This window comes from Moschus berezovskii, chromosome 21 (assembly GCF_049115385.1).
Source record: "Moschus berezovskii isolate FMDL1 chromosome 21, NW_MosBer_1.0, whole genome shotgun sequence".
In the NCBI taxonomy this organism is placed as follows: domain Eukaryota; kingdom Metazoa; phylum Chordata; class Mammalia; order Artiodactyla; family Moschidae; genus Moschus; species Moschus berezovskii.
Genome location: NC_142480.1, coordinates 45,772,378 through 45,791,501, shown reverse-complemented (window position 1 = coordinate 45,791,501; position 19,124 = coordinate 45,772,378). Strand labels below are relative to the sequence as shown.

The following is a 19,124-nucleotide window of genomic DNA, read 5'->3' as shown; positions in this document are numbered from 1 at the left end:
TTCTACCATCTGTTGTACACATGCTGTGTGCAGTCTCTTTTTGTACCTTCTACCCACTTATCATTTGAAAAGATCCTGATGCTGGGAAAGGTTGAGGGCAGGAGGAGAAGGGGACGACAGAGGATGAGATGACTGGATGGCATCATCGACTCAATGGACATGGGTCTGGGTGGACTCCGGGAGTTGGTGATGGACAGGGAGGCCTGATGTGCTGCGGTTCATGGGGTCGCAAAGAGTCGGACACGACTGAGAAACCTAACTGAACTGAACTGAACCCACTTATCGCCCACAACCCCTCCTATCAGTAGGGAGCTGAAAAATGACAGGGATGTAGGGCTTAAATCTATACCACAGTTAAGTTTATATTTTTTAGAAGGCAGTTTGCCTTATTTTGTTAGTTTTTCTTTAAATAACAAAGCATTACAGCTAAAGTTCTGTTTCCAAACTTTTTTCCTTCTTTTGTCTTCCAGCAGTACCAACAATCCTGACATTGGTACATATATATCCTTCCCATGAAAGTTTGTATATTTTTGCCATATGCTCATATGCTCACAAATAAAACATATGATTGTGCCATGGGTTTTAAAACTTTACATGCTATTATATTGTATTATGATTATGATTTTAATAAGATATAATTGAAACACTATAAAATTCACCCTCTCAAAGTCTACAATTCAGTGTTTTCTTAGTATATTCATAAAGTTGTGAAACCACCAGTCCTATCTCATTCCAGAACATTTTCATCATCCCCAAAGAGACACCCATGCCTATTAGTCATTAATCTCCACTCTCTTGCATTTTCCTCTCCTTTTGGCCACTGGCAGCCTCCAATCTGTCTCTATGGCCTTGCCCACTCTAGACATTTCATGGAAATGTAATCATATAATACATGATCTTTCATGTCTGGCTTCTTTCACTTAACCATGATTTTTAAAGATTCATCCATTTCTTAGCAAATGTCAATATTTCATTCCTTTTTATGACCAAATAAAGTCTCCTTGTATGGGTATACTACATTTTGTTTACCTATTCATTAGCTGATGGATACTTAAGTTGCTTCCACTGTTTGGCTATTAAAAAGAAAGTTGCTATCAGCATTTGGGTATGAGTTTTTGTGTGAACATGTGTTTTCATTTGCCTTGGGTATATACTTAGGAGTGGAAGTGCTGGGTCATATGCTTAACTTTTGGGGAAACTGCCAAACTGTTTTCCAAAGCATCTTCCTAGCTTAACCCCATTCCAAATCTGTGGACCAATAGAGTTTCTTAGAGACTGAAGAGGAGCCCAACCAACACACGAGAACAGTTTAGAGCAGAGGCTCAGATCAGCTGCACTGCTAATGAATTTAAGGGATAAGAATAACAAGCAACCCAACACAGACATCACAGAAAAGTATAGGATAAATGATGTTCTTACTAAGCATTAACACACGAAAAAATATGTAGCTATTGATATTTTTACTGGGCCCAGTAAATATCAATAGCTACATATTTTTCCAGTAAATATCAATAGCTACATATTTTTCCAGTAAATATCAATAGCTACATATTTTTCCAGTAAATATCAATAGCTACATATTTTTTCGTGTGTTAATGCTTAGTAAGAACATCATTTATCCTACACTTTTCTGTGATGTCTGTGTTGGGTTGCTTGTTATTCTTATCCCTTAAATTCATTAGCAGTGCAGCTGATCTGAGCCTCTGCTCTAAACTGTTCTCGTGTGTTGGTTGGGCTCCTCTTCAGTCTCTAAGAAACTCTATTGGTCCACAGATTTGGAATGGGGTTAAGCTAGGAAGATGCTTTGGAAAACAGTTTGGCAGTTTCCCCAAAAGTTAAGCATATGACCAAGCACAAGGAAATGGCAACCCACTCCAATATTCTTGCCTGGAGAATCCCATGGATGGAGGAGCCTGGTGGGCTACAGTCCATGGGGTCGCAAAGAGTCGGACACGACTGAGCGACTTCACTTCACTTCACTTTCTCAGATGAGCTTCCCTTTCTTACCAGAAGGTGGCAGAGAGTGTGCAGTTTAAACTCCCACCTCCCTCATTTTTACAGGAAACTTTCTTTTTCTTTTTTTAAAGAATAAAACAATCACAATCTCCCAATTCATCCCACCCCCTCCTTCTCCACTTGGTGTCCATACATTTGTTCTCTACGTCTGTGTCTCTACTTCTGTTTTGCACATAAGATCATTGATACCATTTTTCTAGATTCCACTTATATGCAATAATATTTAACACTTGTTTTTCTCTTTCTGACTTACTTCACTCTATACGACATAGGTAACTAATGAAAACCTATTATATAGCTCAGGGAACCCCACTCAGTGCTCTGTGGTGACCTAAATGGGAAGGAAATTCAAAAAAGAGGGGAAAATATACATATGTATACTGATTCACTTTGCTGTCAGTAGAAACTAACGTAACATTGTAAAGCATCTACTCCCCAATACAAATCAATTTTAAAAATAAAAATAAGACAAATAACACTTGCAACTTACAGCTTTTAACCTTAGAAATACAGATTCTCAGGTCCTATTATTTACTATCATTTATTAGAAAATCATGCAAGTGTGACTAGGGAGAATCACTATTGGTATCTATACCACATGGGTTAAATAAAACATAAGCCATAAGAAAGAACTAATAAATCTGTCTAAAAGTTATGAATAGATAAACCCACTCTAATTAGTATAAGGGCTTCCCTGGTGGCTCAGAGGTTAAAGCGTCTGCCTCCAATGCGGGAGACCCGGGTTCGATCCCTGGGTCGGGAAGATCCCCTGGAGAAGGAAACGGTAACCCACTCCAGTATTCTTGCCTGGAGAATCCCATGGACGGAGAAGCCTGGTAGGCTACAGTCCATGGGGTCGCAAAGAGTCGGACACGACTGAGCGACCGAACCGAACCGAACCGAATTAGTATAAACATTCTAAGGGCAACTGAAAAATAAAAATGTATACGTGCCACAGATTGACAGGAATAACTGCAATTTGCAACATGAAAGAAAATGTAATTTCAGAAAGCAGTATTCAAGTTTGTCAATGTTATGATGCCCTCATCTATCAAATCAGAGACTGAATTAGATAATAGTCAAGGCCCCTTCTTCCACCAATGCAGTCCATTTCCCATTTTAGAGAGACGAGTAGGACAGACACGTGACTCACCTGCTGTCATACACTAGGGTCACCATCTGTATCTAAAAATCTCCACGAACAACTACGTTAGTTATGGCTTCTGCCCATAAGAAAACACAGTAAGTTCACTTCAGGCTTATTTAAAATGGCACACAACTCAAAATGAGGTGTTTATTTTGAAAAGGAAAGGACTCCTGATGAGTTCCTGGGGTCTGGTCTGTAGGGGTGGCTGCCAGGTAAAGAGAGACCAAATGGGCCCATTCCTAGGAAGAGCTGAAAGTGGGGTAGCAGAGGGGGAGGTGGGAGGGAGGAGGCAGAAAAGGCCCGAGAGAATGAGAACTTGTACAGGGTGCAAGAGGCTGCAGGAGTCTGGAATGGTCAGAGACGGCCCACACACTGCTGGGGCCTGGCCGGAGAGTAAACCATGACAAGTTTAACGGTGTTAGCTGCAGGCTTCCCTCCTGAAGACAGTTTCTGCTGAATCCAGTCCCTGACCTATGAGCGCAAATAACACATCCCACTCCTTTCAAAGGCTCGTCCCCCACCACCCCGCTCCCCACAAGCCTAATTGTGAATTATTACGAGGAAATAAGAAGTTTAGAAATAATGTTAAAAGTTAAAGTTTCTCTTAATAGAAGTCAGATCTATTTTGCAGAATCCTTTGCAGGTGTAGGGCCGTAGAAATTCTAGACATTTGTGGCTTGGCAAACTGCACAGTTCCATTCTGCTTTTCTCCTTGCTGCAGCCAGAGAATGCTGGCCCTTCTATAATGGTGGGTGTGTTTCGCCAGAAAACACATATTTGCGGGTGGAGTCAGTTGGGAGGCTGGAGGGATTTTTCAAAAGTCTGGGTAGGGACTTCAAACACCACAGGGACTTACAAGGGGTGAAAAATACCTTGGGGTGAGCAAATTTCCACTTCTGGTGAAGCCGGAGGTGCAGTTCCAGAAACATGACAGGTAAGTGACCATCACAGGGAGGCAGAGCCTCAGAGCTGCAAGGCTGTGCTCTAGAATCCTGCCATCACATGCACCTTTTCTGTGGTATCCGGACCAGCAGTAAGGGCTCCTCAGGTTACCCTGGGCTCTCTGGCCTTGGTGAGATTTATCTTAAGTGGCTGCAACTACAGGTACCCCAAAGAATATGGAAACCAGGCAAATACAGTTCTCTCCAGAGAATTTAATCAATGCACAGTCAATAACAGGCATATGCAAGGTCATCTTAAAACAGTAGATCCTCATTTTGAGGAGTTTATAATATTGATCTCAGTTTGGGGATGCACGGGCTCAGGTTAAGTCTTAAGAATCTGTGGTTTAAAGACAGAATGGCCCTAGATTAAGATGAGATCGGATGAAAATATAGTTTCTCTTAAATAAAAGATGAATCAGTTAGAAAGAAGGTTTAATGGCTGTTGCAAATAGAGCAGAAAGAGCCACCGAGGCATAGAACGGTGACGCTCAGCCAAGGACAGTCCAGGACAGAGAGACTAGGCCAGAGGACCCCAACATTCCCCCTTGCTGACCTGGCCTTCTCCAGCACAGCCTTGGTCAAGCTGGAGGACACAGCTAATGATTTCCCACATAGCTCCTCGCTCTGACTCTGTACTCTTTAGGCAATCACCTGCTAGAAGTTGGCTTTTTGTGCAGATCTGCCACAGGGATGGAGAGCTGTGGTCTGGCCAGTATGAACATACCGGTTACAGGGAAGTTGTGTTCATGTCCTCCTAGCCCTCACTGAGAATGAGTAAACTGTACTCTATTTTACACACAAGCCTTATGAGCTGGTATATGCTCACTCTTGCGAGACAGATCTTCTGTCCGGGTGTTGAAAAATCAGATTTTTAAGCCCACGGGACTGTCTGAGCTACCAAAATGCTAGCTGGTGCCTCCTGGCCACCCTGGGCTGGCCTGTGCCCTCCTACTAGAAATGGCCACACTCACCTTTTACAGGACACTGTATGGTCACATTTGCTTGCAGGGGTGCCTCCACGAAGCCGCCAATCACAACCGAGAGATGGCCATGCTCTGGTCTGGTGATGTTTCTTCCAACAGACAAGATGACAGGTGCCTCTTAATTCACAGGGAGCAGGAAAATCTGTTAGATTCAGGCTTTTGCTCTGAGTGACCACACTGTACTTGGTAAGCTCTGCCAAGCTCCTGGAGAGCAGGTGCAGACTCCTGGCTTGGTCCGCATCCCCCGGGGTGCCCCATGGGGACTTGCATGCTCACAGGCTGGAGGTGCTCAATATACAGATGCACAGATGAGATATCTACAAAGAGATATCTAAAAACAGGCACTGCAACCACCATGTACAGACTGTGAGGATATTTTGGCTTTATAACCAAAACTGGGGATAAATTAGAGGATAAAATCCTCTTTGATCATTTGAAAAAGAAGGAAGTCAGAAATCCATTCAGGGAAACGCATGGCAGGGCAGGAGTGACATCTCTGAGGTGCATCCTTGGATGAGTAAAGGCAGGACCAAAACACACCAGGTCCTGGGACCATCTGACTCTCTTTCTGGAAGGAAAATGTGAATGAAACCTGCACAAAACTTGCATGGAAAAAAATAATAAAAACAAGGTCATAAAGAATCAGGAACTCATTCACAGACTTTTACTTTCCTGGATTTTAAGAACCATGTACTTTTACCAGATTCATTTATGAAGTCATTCAGGAAATATACCCTGTGCCTGGGCTGGACAATGGAAATACCAAGTTGGAATACAAACACTCTTGTCCTCAATCAACTCAGAGACTGGTGGGAGACATCACTACCATTACAGGGTGATAGGTGATGGGTAGAAAAACATGCTGGTTGCCCAGGGGTCTCTCAGGAGCATGTGGGGGTCAGGGAAGGCTACGTTCCTCTACTATAGAGTTACTGCCATGGCTGGTTTCCCCCCTCCACCTTAGCATGTAAGCGCTTGGAGGGAGAGGGTATGTCTTTTGGTTGAGGGGGGCTGTGCTGGGTTTGCATTGCAGCACACAGACTCAGAAGTTGCAGTGTGCGGGCTTAGTTTCCCAGAAGCATGTGAGATCTTGGTTCCCCAACCAGGGATTCAACCCACATCCCCTGCACTGGAAGGCAGATTCTTAACCGATGGGCCACCAGGGAAGTTCTCACATATTTCTTTACTTTTTATTTTTATCACTAATGCATAGCAAGTGAAAGAGTAACAACATTTAGCTGTTTGGTAACCATGTCTTCTGCAGAAGAGAATTTGGAAATGATCATGTTCACGTGACCATTTGCTCCTGGAGTGCCTGGGGCACTGAAACGGTATGCTGGGAGTTGAAAATACAGGGACTCTTGGGCTGAGAAAGGACTGTCGTTGTCATGTGTCCTCTGGCCCTTAAGGACCTTGCACCAGCTCTCCCACGAATCTGGGCTATCCTGGGACGGACTTAGGAGGAAACTTGCGAGCTGCAAGAGAGACTTCTCTTCCTCCCAACAATCCAGAACCTCAAAACTGAGGTTTTCTGGAAAGGAGCAGATGCTCACAGAGGAGAATCATCCAGGAGGATCAAGACACAGGAAATCAAGGTGTGAAGGCCCTACCATGGGAATGCAGCCAGGAGAGGGATGGGGCACCAAGCCATGCAGATCAAAGGAACTTTGAAAATCAATTGGTCCCACCTCCTCAGGTTATAGTGTGATGGACTGCCTACATCAATGCTTGGCTGTCTAAATGCCGGGTTCCAATCCCTGATAATTGTCTTTGTCCTTATCTTAGTTATTTAAGCCATAGATACCAGAAACCACAGAGTAGGGAGTTGGAGGAAAACTTTCGTATTTGATTTTTGATCCCAGAACATGAGCCTGCCACAAGGAAGCACTGCTTACAACTTTGCTAGCTAAAAATGTTCCTTCATCAAAAAGCACACTTTAATATTAAAATGATTTTGTCTACCTCCTGGGACAATTTACACTAATTTACAATGACAATTTCCTGAAAGTGTTTTTAAGGATTGGGCAGAGGAGTGCCATTGGGAGGTATATATCAACCTTTAAAGGATAATTATCTCTTTTGTTGGTTGGTGGCATTTTAAAAATGAAAAGTCAGCACTATTAACACCACCAATTAAATCACATCCTGTTAATTTCCAATTCTTAGAAAGTGAACTGTAGAGCAGCTGTTTTCAAAGTGTGGTCCTTAGGCCAGCAGTGTCAGCATAACCTGGGAACATATTAAAAAGGCACATTCTGGGACTTCCCTGGTGTTCCAGTGGTTAAGACTCCTTGCTTCAAGTTCAGGGGTCATGGGTTGATCCCAGGTTGGGGAACTAAGATTCCACATGCCTCAAGGCCAAAAAAAGTGCACATACTCAGACTCCACTCCAAGCCTGCTGTGTCAGAACCCCTGGGAATGGGGTCTGGAGATCTGTGTTTTAACATCCCCTTCCCCGGGGATTCTGCTGTGCGAAGCATGGAAACTGCTGCTCCAGGGTTTCATGTTAAAAAATAAGACCACACCCAGGCACTCCAGGCTGCATAACGGGCATCACCTGCATACAGCACAGAAGAACTTTCCACATCTGAACCGAGATGATTAGCTACAGCACATCCGTATATTCCTCGGTCTTTCCTTGTAGGTTTCCGTATCTGCATTTTCCCCATTCCATCCAAAATGACTCTGTAGAACAGTAGAAAGAGGATGTGTTCATGTGACACACTGAGAACCACAGCGACCCACAGAGAATGAGGACATTGACTTTGGGCTGGCAAGGATCCAGAAGACAATCTTGTCAAGCTTCCTGCCTATAAGCAGACCACTATGTAGACTGGAGCTGGAGGAGGGAATGGAAACACACTTCAGTATTCTTGCCTGCGAAACCCCACAGACAGAGGAATGTGGCAGGCTACAGTCTATGGGGTCACAAAGAGTCAGATACAACTTAGTGACTAAACAGCAACATATAGACTGGAGGGTGGAAAAGTCACTCTTCTTGGCTGAAACTCATTGAGATGGTAGAGCTGGACTAAGCTCAGAGATCCAGACTTCCTATCTCACCCTGCATGAGAACAGACTCTTCTGGATGGATTCAATGCTTAATTTACCACTTTTTAAAAAAGACAAACTAGTAAATGTTAGTTTGCTGGAGGTTAAGCCTGCATTTTCTGCCCTGAGCCTTTCTAACAGACTACAGATGTAAATTTTTCAGTTCAGATTTTCATGCTGGAAGTGAGTGGACCTTTAGTTACTGATCCCTGGCAATGGTTATTTTCTCATGGTATGAAAAGCTCAGTGGAAGTAACAAAGCTATTGCTGCATTATATTGGGTTTTGAGCATGCTGTTAAGAATCAGGGCTACACTATGTGAACCCCTTATGGTTTCCCAATTATTGATATTCACAAACACCTGCATGTAAATACCACTTAGAAAATCAGAGCTGGTCAAGAGTATCCTCACAGGTGAGACACTGATTCAGGGGATGGGAAAGAATATTGTTTCACTTTAATTTTATTTTTTTCCTATTGATTTGAAGTTGCTAATAGATTATCTGGATCAGCAGTCCATATACTATTTTTTTACCTGCCTTCTCCCACTTTACAGATCTTAGCAATATGGACTGTTCTGTTGTCGTTGTTCAGTCACCCAGTCGTGTCCAACTCTGGACTGCAGCACTCCGGACCTCCCTGTCCCTCACCATCTCCCATAGATGGCCCAAGTTCATGTTCACTGTATCAGTGATCCCGTCCAGCCATCTCATCCTCTAATGCCCTCTTCTCCTTCTGCCCTCCATCTTTTCCAGCATCAGTCCTTCCAGTGAATATTCAGGGTTGAGATCCCTTAAGATTGACTGGTTTGATCTCTTTGCTATCCAAGGGACTTTCAGAAGTCTTCTTCAGCACCATAGTTCAAAGGCATCAATTCTTTGGTCTTCTGCCTTCTTTACTTCTGCCTTCTTTACAGTCTAGCTTTCACAACCGTACGTGACCACAGGGAAGACCAAATCCTTGACTATACAGACCCTTGTCAGCAGAGTAATAATGTCTGCTTTTCAACACAATATCTAGGCTTCCTGTCAAAAAGCAATCATCTTCTGATTTCATGGCTGTAGTCACCATCCGCAGTGATATTGGAGCCCGAGAAGAGGAAATCTGTCACTACTTCCACCTTTTCCCTTCTGTTTGCCATGCAATAATGGGGCCAGAAGCCATGATCTTAGTTTTTTTACTATCTAGTCTTAAGCTGGCTCTTTCACTCTGCTCCTTCACCCTCATCAAGAGGCTCTTTAGTTCCTCTTCACTTTCTGCCATTAGAGTGGTATCATCCGCATATCTGGGATTATTGATATTTCTCCCACCTTCCGGCTTGTAACTCATCCAGCCCAGCATTTCTCATGATGTGATTGGCGAACAGGTTAAACAAACAGGGTGACAGCAGACAGCGCTGTCATACTCCTGTCTTGATCTTGAACCAATCAGTTGTTCCATACAGGGTTTTAACTGTTGCTTCTTGACCCTCATACAGGTTTCTCAGGAGACAGGGAAGATGGTCTGGTATTCCCATTTCTCTAAGAGTTTTCCACAGTTTGTCATGATCTATACAGTCAAAGGCTTTATCGTAGTCGATTAAACAGAGATAGATGTTTTTCTGAAATTCCCTTGTTTTCTCTATAATCCAGAGAATGTTGGCAATTTTATCCTCTTCCTTTTCTAAACCCAGCTTAGACATCTGGAAGTTCTTGGTTTGCCTAATGCTGAAGTCTAGCATGCAAGATTTTAGGCATGACTGACTGTTTTGACCAACTGCTAAATACTCTATGTTTCTTCATGAACTGAACTGGGCCACTTCATTTCCTGTCACTTTACATTGCTTGCTTACCCTCTGCTGTAGCCATAAAGAACCTCTAACAGTTTCCAGAACATTCCATGGTCTTTCATCACCCTGAGCTTTTGCATATGTTGTTCACTCTATTTGGAATGCCCTTCCCCACTTCTGGCAACTCTGACTTATCCACTGAGTCCTGAAGCAAATGTAATTTCCCTTGTAAAGCTTTCCCCAATACTCCTAGAGTTATCTTCTTCCCTCTCTGGGCTCCTTCTGGTTTGGCTCATATAGTTATTTGATGAAATATCTTTTTATTCTCATGAGATTGTGATCTTTTCAAAAGCAGGGACCAGATCTTATTCACAGCTGTGCATTTTCAATGCTTAGCACAGTACCTTTTATATAGCAAGTTTTCAAAAACATTTAATGACTCAGTGTATAAATGATTACAGTAGAACAGAATAATGGTAGAGAATGAATGTACTAGAGAATGCAAGCTCCCGTGCAACCCACAAATGAAGTATACAAAGGTGGGAAGAAACCAAAACAGCTGAATTGCCCAGAACAAAAACAGGAATAAGACAGAGGTAGCTATGACCAGTGTTAGGCTCTCATTGTCAAATCCCTGTTAAGGAACAGTTGATTAAGAAAAAAAGTAAAACTAATAAAGTCAAGGCTATGGTTTTTCCCGTGGTCATGTATGGATGTGAGAGTTGGACTGTGAAGAAAGCTGATCGCTGAAGAATTGATGCTTTCGAACTGTGGTGCTGGAGAAGACTCTTGAGAGTCCCTTGGACTGCAAGGAGATCCAACCAGTCCATTCTAGAGGAGATCAATCCTGGGTGTTCATTGGAAGGACTTATGCTGAAGCTGAAACTCCAATACTTTGGCCACCTCATGCGACAAGTTGACTCACTGGAAAAGACTCTGATGCTGGCAGTGATTAGGGGTAGGAGGAGACGGGGACGACAGAGAATGAGGTGGCTGGATGGCATCACTGACTCGATGGACATGAGTTTGAGTGAAATCCGGGAGTTGGTGATGGACAGGGAGGCCTGGCGTGCTGTGGTTCATGGGGTCGCTAAGAGCCGGACACGACTGAACTGAACTGAACTGAGTAACTCTACGTGACAAATGTTTATACATGAAAATCTTTTCTTAAATTATTTCATAGGTATGTTTGTATGATTTAGCAATTCTCAAAGGATTCCTTTGTTTTAGTGGCCTCAGTTTTACAGTACAGCAAGAAGTCACCAAGAAATAGCTGAGCACACATGAACCTTCCTGCCAGGTGATGTCACCCAGGATTCAGGCTGGACCAGTCCGTGGGCTGGAGAACCAGAAGGTAGATGTCTTTAAGGAATCTGATCTTGACCTCCACCACAAAATCTTATTCTTTACTTGAAGTGATAATGAAACTGATCTCTCCACAGACGTCACCCCTAGGGAATCCACCCACAGCCTTCACTTCTTAACTGTGATCTCTTACTCAGCTGGCGTCCAAACCCACTCCACGCCTACACCGTTGCCTCCTATTGGAGAGGGGCACTTGGAAACATCATTCCATTTCTGCATGACTTCAGTTGAAAAGATTTGTGAGAGTCAGAAAAATATATCTAAACTCGAGAACTTTTCTTGCATAAAGAAATTTAAACATAAGTTAAAAAAATAATTAGGTATATTAGAGAAAAAATGGAAATAAAAATAGATATTTTAAAAATTCCCTTAAAATATTAAAAACAAAAACTCTTACTAGCCAAGTAGGACTGCTTCAGTGTCAAATGGCTGGTCCTTAAAGTATGCAGAAACAGGTCTGAGTTAGGATGGTAGAATCTTTATGGTATCTTCAGGAGCCTCAGCCACAGAAACTAATGAAAATTCCACTTGAGCAAGTCAGATGATCACAAATCAACTCCGTTCAACAAACATTGACTTGAAATAACCACGGTCTTCTACCACATCCCTCTAGTACTTTATGGCCACAAATCAACTTTCTCAGCCTATGTTTCCTTAGAGTTTCTTTCTTTTTTTTTTGAAATAAACTTTATTTTGGAATGATGTTGGCATTACAGAAAAGCAACAAAGATAGTACAGATAGTTCTTATCTCCTTCTTTTTGGGTTTTCCCTGATGTGAACATCTTCAGCACCTGATACTTTCATCAAAACTAAGGCACCAGCATTGGTCCATCACTGTTGTTAACAAAACTTCAGTTTTTATGTAGATTTCATTAGTTTTTCCACTAATGTTCTTATCCTGTTGCACAATCTCCCATTCAGGACATCATATTGTATTTAGACATTGTGTCTCCTTAGTCTCTTCTGGTCTGTGACAATTTTTCTGTCTTCCCCCCACCCCCTCCCTTTTTTTTGATGACTTTGACAGTTTTGAGGACTATTGATAATAAATAGAATGTTCTTCAATTTGGGTTTGGCTGATGTTCCTTATAATTTCTAAAGTGAAATTGTTGAACAATCCTGAAAGGGTGGTCCTTGGATCCCAGGGGTCCGTGAGGTCAAAACTATTTTCATAATAGTAAATATTGATACTATACCACTATTGGCCTTTTTCACTGTGAGTGTTGACATTTGCACTGATAGTAAAAGCAGTTGTGGGTAAAACTTGGCACCAGAATGGAATCAAAGCTGTGGCAACAAGGTGTACCAGTAGTCACTGTATTCTGGCTATCACACACTTGCAGTAAAAACAAAATGTCAATTTCCCATAAGAATGTTCTTAATGAAGCAGTAGAACTTTTTATTTCACTAAATCTCTACCCCTGAGTGTAAGTTTTCTAACATTCTGTACAACAAAACAGGGAATACACACCATATCTCTGCTGTCTGCCAAATCCTATGGGTGGGACTGTTTGAACTGCTAGCTGAACTAGTTCCTTTTTCATGGCATACTACTTTACTTGAAATAATGACTGACAGATAAGCCAGGGTTATTTGGATTTAGGTATTTGGAAGATATATTTTTTTAATGAACAAAAATGAGCTGACCAAGGCAAGGAAAACAACTGACAGTAATTGTTGCCGATGATAAAATTCAAGCTTTTGAGTGAAAATTAGAATTTGAGAAAATCAGACTGTGAGTCTGACTGCTTCCCAAAGCTCAAAGACTTTTCTGAAAAGTTGGGATAGTAATATTAAAGAATACACGTATTTTTGTTATTGTATAACAGAATGTGTTAACATTTGGAAGATGTGTATAACTCAGTCAGCCAACATTTTCCAAATGACCAATGTATGATGTTATAAAATCTAGTCTAGTTAAAAGATCCATTCAAAGAACAAGATAAAGCAACAGATTTCATTGTAACAGACTACCAAAATCTCTTTAACATGGTTTTAGATTCCACATTCCACCTAACCTTTAAGAAACTACCGCTTGTCTATTTTTCAGTTCAGTTAGTCACTCAGTCGAGTCCGACTCTTTGCGACCTCATGAATCACAGCACGCCAGGCCTCCTTGTCCATCACCAACTCCCGGAGTTCACTCAAACTCATGTCCATCGAGTCGGTGATGCCATCCAGCCATCTCATTCTCTGTCGTCCCCATCTCCTCCAACCCCCAATCCTTCCTAGCATCAGACTCTTTTCCAGTGAGTCTATTTTTAGTGTCGCATTAAAGAAGAACAGCCATAATTACCTTAAAAGATTATGAATGTATTCCTTCTCCTCCCAACTAACCTATCTATATATGTATGAAGCCCAATTTTCTCCATAAACTTCAATTAAAACAACATATGGCAACAAACTGAATGTAGAAGCATTGAGGAGAAAACCCAGTTATGTTTTATTAAGCCAGACATTAAAGAGATTTGCAGAGATGTAAAACAATGCCATTATCATTAATCTTTAAAATACTGCTTTTCAAAAATTATGTTATTTACATGAACATGAATTGGGCTTACTGCTATTACTTCTAAATGGATTAACAAATAGCTATTTAAAATGTTTCATGGTTTTAATTTCTAAGAGCATAAATATCATGAGATATATTAACATATTAACATAAAGTTAATTCATATTAACAAAAGTTCTTTGGCTTCTCATCATTTTTTTAAGTTTGAAGGAGTCCTAAAACCACAAGATTTGAGAACTGCTAAGTTAGTTGATCTGGAAGGTTTATTCCACTTCAAAAACTATATTATACTATAATGTTCAGAGTTCCAGGCAAAAAAATTAAAAATTAGATTTGTTTTATCTTTCCATTCTAAGACAGCCCAATGATTTACTATAAAAATTGAATTTCACCTAGATTTCTTTTAATGCTTCACACATTAGGTGATGCAGAAAAAAAAGGATGGTAAAAATAAAACTTGCATTTTTAAAGTACCTTATGGTTTGCAAAGCAATTTAACATCTATGTCTCTTAACAATCCCTGGAGGTGGATAAGGAGCTGTTGAATGCAAATTGAAAGAAAGCAAGATGTCTACAGCCCTGTGTATGTTAACAGCAAGATTTGGAAACAGTAGAGAACACAAAATGAGCAAATGTTTCTGTTATTTTATGTAAAATGAATGAAATGTTGACATTTTTGCACTGATATGGATAGCTATTACAATAAAATAAGGTGACTGAATACTGTGTTTCAAACATCTCAAAAAACTTTGATCCTTATCATCTTACTTTTGGATTTTGTTACATAAATCATTGCCTGATATTAGAAAATGACTTCAGGTAATTTTTCTCCAAAGTTATTATTTGTGTGACCCTCTAACATCCCTGGCAGGGTCCAGAAGACATGGCCCCTGGTTCCGACTGGCCATGAATTAGTCATGAGATTATGTTCCTCAATGATCTCACTGAGAAAGTATCAACTCCTGCCTGGCTAGACTCATGGGGCTGGTGTCAGTTCAAACGAGACACCATATCTCCCAGATATAGAAGATTCTTGCAGTTCCTGCACATTCTAAGAGAACTGCAAGTATGTTTTTTTAATGGCCTGATTGATTTCACCTTTTTGGGGGGATAACTTTTTAATTTTTTGGCTGCACCATGCAGCATATGGGATTTTAGTTCCCCGACTAGGGATCAAACCTGCGCCCCCTTCATTGGAAGCACAGAGTCTGAACCACTAGACCACCAGGGAAGTCCCTGACTTTATTGTTAAATGTTAAGTGACATGCAAAGAGAGAGTCTGCAGATGCTTACATTTAATCTTATGATATCCAGTTTTGTACTACACCTTCATGGTAGGGACTATGATGGTACAATTTCATTTTTAGAATTCCAATGCAGATGTAAATGCCATGCCCTAACATTTTGGAGTTTCTTTCCTAAAGGATCCTGTTGGAAGCACATTCCTAGGAGAAGGAATTTGACAATATTTTAAGGAAAGCTGGAAGATACATTTAGAAGGCATCTCAGAGTAAACACTGTACTCTGATTGTACTTACTTTTCTGAGGGTTGTAACAGTGCTCCATCCTTGGTCCACGTATAGGTGGCCTCACTGGGGGTGACAAGCTCACACAGTATGTTGATGATCTCTGTTCTTCTTGTAATGTAGACTGTATTTCCAATCCTTGAATTTACTGTTTTATTAAAGGAAATTGAGGTGGGTTGGCTCTGCCTCAAGAGGACAGGTCCCTTTGGCTTGAATGTCAGCTTGCCTAAATTTTTCGATTTCGAGTTTTGGGGCACACTTCCAGTCTCCCCCCTTAGCTGAGCTGTGGGAGGCACCTCTCCAAGGATGCCCCTCCAGTGCGCATGTGCAGGTTGCGCCTTGGTTAACTCAGCCACCAGCTGATATATCACCTGGGATGCCAGGTCATCACTTATCTCCCCCGTTTCCATGAGCTGGCTCATGTTCCTGATCAACTCATCAAACTGGGCAGTCTCCATGCTATAGGCTCCCTGTTTAACTGCTGCTTCAAACTGCTTCTTTTCAAACTCCCAGGAGTTGGCGTTTCCTGCAGAAGGGCTGCAGTGGCCCAATAGAGCTCTCAGGAGAGACTGATTGTTAATTTGGCCATTGTGCAGATAAAGCTCGTTTTTGTTGTTCCACATCAGCCTCATCTTATGCCACGTGGCTCCCAAATTATTGGCCTCGTTGTTGTCCATCCCAGGATATTCCCTGGTGTGCCCTCCAAGGGCTGGGGGTACAATGAGCCGGTTGTCGGTGCCAATGAGCTTAAGCACTACGGTCTCCTGTGCAGGGCCTGCGATGCACCGGTACTCACCAATGTCGAGGGTCGCAAGGCTGTGAATCTTCAGTGAGCCTGACTTTGTGAAGCCAAGTCGCTTGGAGTTCTGTAGACAATGGCCATCCTTCTCCCACTGTATCCGAGATTTCTGGAATCGTCGCACTGGGCACTTAATAATCACAGATGTGTTGGGCAGCAGGTAGGCTCTGCTCCCAACTGTCAGGTTAATGCGTTTCTCTTCCCTTGTCTGGATGTAGACTCTCTGGACACCAAGGATCTGAGGACCCGGCTCCCCGAGTCTGGCCTTCATCTCTGGTTTCATTTCTGTTGGAAAAATAAAGAAAGCAAAACACAAATATCTTTATAATGACAACATTTGTCCATACTCTTCCAAGGCTGACAGAAATCATCAAATTCTTTTCTCTTTTAAAACATTTGCAAACTAAAAAAGGGATATATATATATATATATCTCATTATTTATGCTATATATGTATGTATATATATATACATATAGGAGAAGGCAATGGCAAGCCACTCCAGTACTCTTGCCTAGAAAATCGCATGGACGGAGGAGCCTGGTGGGCTGCAGTCCATGGGGTCGCTACTAGTAGGACACGACTGAGCGACTTCACTTTCACTTCTCACTTTCACACATTGGAGAAGGAAATGGCAACCCAATCCAGTGTTCTTGCCTGGAGAATCCCAGGGATGGGGGAGCCCGGTGGGCTTCCGTCTATGGGGTCACACAGAGTCGGACACGACTGAAGTGACTTAGCAGTAGCAGCATATACACATATCCATAGATGGGGACAAATTTCACAGATTTCACTTTAGCAGCAAAGAATGCAAGTTTGAATGAATTGCATGAAATCATGTCAATTATTTTATAAAGGAGCCTTTGGTTTGGAGAGGCATGAGATTAAATGGTTATGTTTCCATCAATAAGGGGATATCTGATGTGTGGGGCCTCTACCATCTGGGAGGCTCTTGAGGATCTAGTATGGCTCAGCCAAGGGTACCCAAAATCTGAAGGAGGCAGAGAGCGTGGGGAGGTGAGTGAATATATTGAAGGATCTGAAAAGGAGGATGCAGCTGGGGATCATAGCAGATCACCCAAGCAGGCCAGAGAAACTAGCATGGGGGCCTGAAGAAGCCAGTGATGGAAGAATAAAAGCTCAAACTGGCACTTGAACGCCAGCTGAACAGTGAGATGAATCTCAGCACTACTATCTGAATAAGTGATCTACTCTCTCTGAGCCTCAGCTTTCTCGCCTATAACATGCAGGTGATATTAACACCTTCACTGGAGGAATGTGGCAACTCAGAGCATTTTTATCAAGTGCACAGTAGTGGGATGTATGAGCTCTCAGACATTGCTGTCAGATGACAGAGGCAGGTCCAGACAGCATCAATGGGGCAAGGAGAGAGGGATCACAGGTGGGCTGACTCTTCCTTGTTCCTGGGCACCAGCCACAGGTAATGGATTGGAGGCCAGAGAGGATGCTCCCCAGATCCCATCTCCCAAGAGGAGCAACTCTCCTCCCTCTCCTACTCCCCCTCCCCCCAACCCCCTGCCACTCACTTGCAGGAAGGAAGGCCTCAATGTATCCTGGAATGATACTGAAGTGAGTAGGTAGGGGGATGTGATATGGGTGGGAGTCTGATTCCTCTTTGAAGATGTATGTGGGTCCATGGGCTAGAGGGCAGGAAGAACCAGGGAGTGACAGAAGAGAGACTGGACTCACAACAATGACACTGTGGAATTAAGGTCATGAGACAGGGGCCTAAGAACATCAGAGGACCCCGGTTATGGTTCTTCCAACGGTTACGGCTGTAACACTGGTAGGGATACACTGGGAGGAGAACTAGATTGAGACTCCATTTCTGTTTTTGTCTTTGAAACTTTTTGGCCTTGCTGCACAGCATGTGGGATCTTTAGTTCCCTGACCAGGGATCGAACCGGCACCCCCTGCAATGGAAGTGTGGAGGCTTAATCACTAGATCACCAGAGGGAAGTCCACTTAAGATGGACTTTTCAGGCCCTGGACACTACCCAGATTGTGTTTGTTGGAATAACTCTCGACTTCTCTTGGGTGGTTCATGATCCCGTTAAGGTCTGGCTGCTGCCTGCTTGGGTGAGGGGGTGGCAGTAGGTTCAGAAAAACAACAGGGGTAGACGCATAACTTCTGAAGTAGAGTGTTTTCTAAATGAGGGACAGGCGTAGTAAGTCTGCATGCAAATTCCACTGAGATGCCATTTCTAGGCCAGGCCCCTTGTCCATGTTTCTGCCAGTGAACTCTCCCTCCCCTCGGATCAGCTTAAAGTGGAGCCAGCTGGCCTGTCGTGTGTATATGTTTACCTGTTGGGATAGAGATTCTTCACAGAGGACATCAAGATCCCCTCAGTCAGTTAAGACATAGAGATTTCTTTTTAGGTTGGCAACACAGAATTTTAAACTTACTGCTGTTCAACAGTGGTCAAAAGCAGGAGGAGGATTCCTGCTAAATTTGTGGTTCACCCATTATTATAGGCAGAGATGCCATCTTTTTTTTTTTTTTTTGCAAGCCCCTTGGTCACAAAGAATCAGACACGACTGAGGTACTAACACTTCCACGTGCAAACACTGGGCTTCGCCAGTGGCTCTAGTGGTAAAGAATCTGCGTGCAATGCAGGAGACATGGGTTGATCCTTGCAGGAGATCCTTGGGTTGGAAAGATCCCCTGGAGAAGGACATGGCAACCCACTTCAGTATTCTTGCCTGGGAAATCCCGCGAACAGAGAAGCCTGGTGGGCTACAGTCCACTGGGTTGCAAAGAGTCGAACACGATGTGGCAACTAAACAACATTTATTTATTTGGCTTCACTGGGTCTTAGTTGACGCATGCGGGATCTTCAGTTGTGACATGTGGGATCTAGTGCCCTGACCAGGGACGGAACCCAGGCCCCCTGCATTGGGAGCATGGGGTCTAAGCCACTAGACCACTAGGGAAGTCCCAGAGATGCCATTCATAATAGCAGTCTGCACAACATGGGCTCAATCCACTGCAG

The 19,124-nt window shown here is 42.7% G+C and overlaps 1 protein-coding gene across 5 annotated transcripts in view; it reads right to left on the bottom strand.

The window, feature by feature from the left end:
- LOC129550338 (ADAMTS-like protein 3) overlaps positions 1-19,124 on the bottom strand; it is a 408,047-nt gene that overhangs the window by 61,275 nt on the left and 327,648 nt on the right. For 4 of the 5 annotated variants that reach the window (XM_055417913.2, XM_088829595.1, XM_088829597.1 and 1 more), the window contains 3 exons: positions 15,326-16,397; positions 7,648-7,775; positions 5,079-5,207 (listed from right to left, as the gene is read on the bottom strand). In XM_055417913.2, the coding sequence (XP_055273888.2) occupies positions 5,079-5,207; positions 7,648-7,775; positions 15,326-16,397 (1,329 nt within the window). The remainder of the gene's footprint in view (positions 1-5,078; positions 5,208-7,647; positions 7,776-15,325; positions 16,398-19,124) is intronic. The other variant, XM_088829596.1, reaches the window with a different exon arrangement.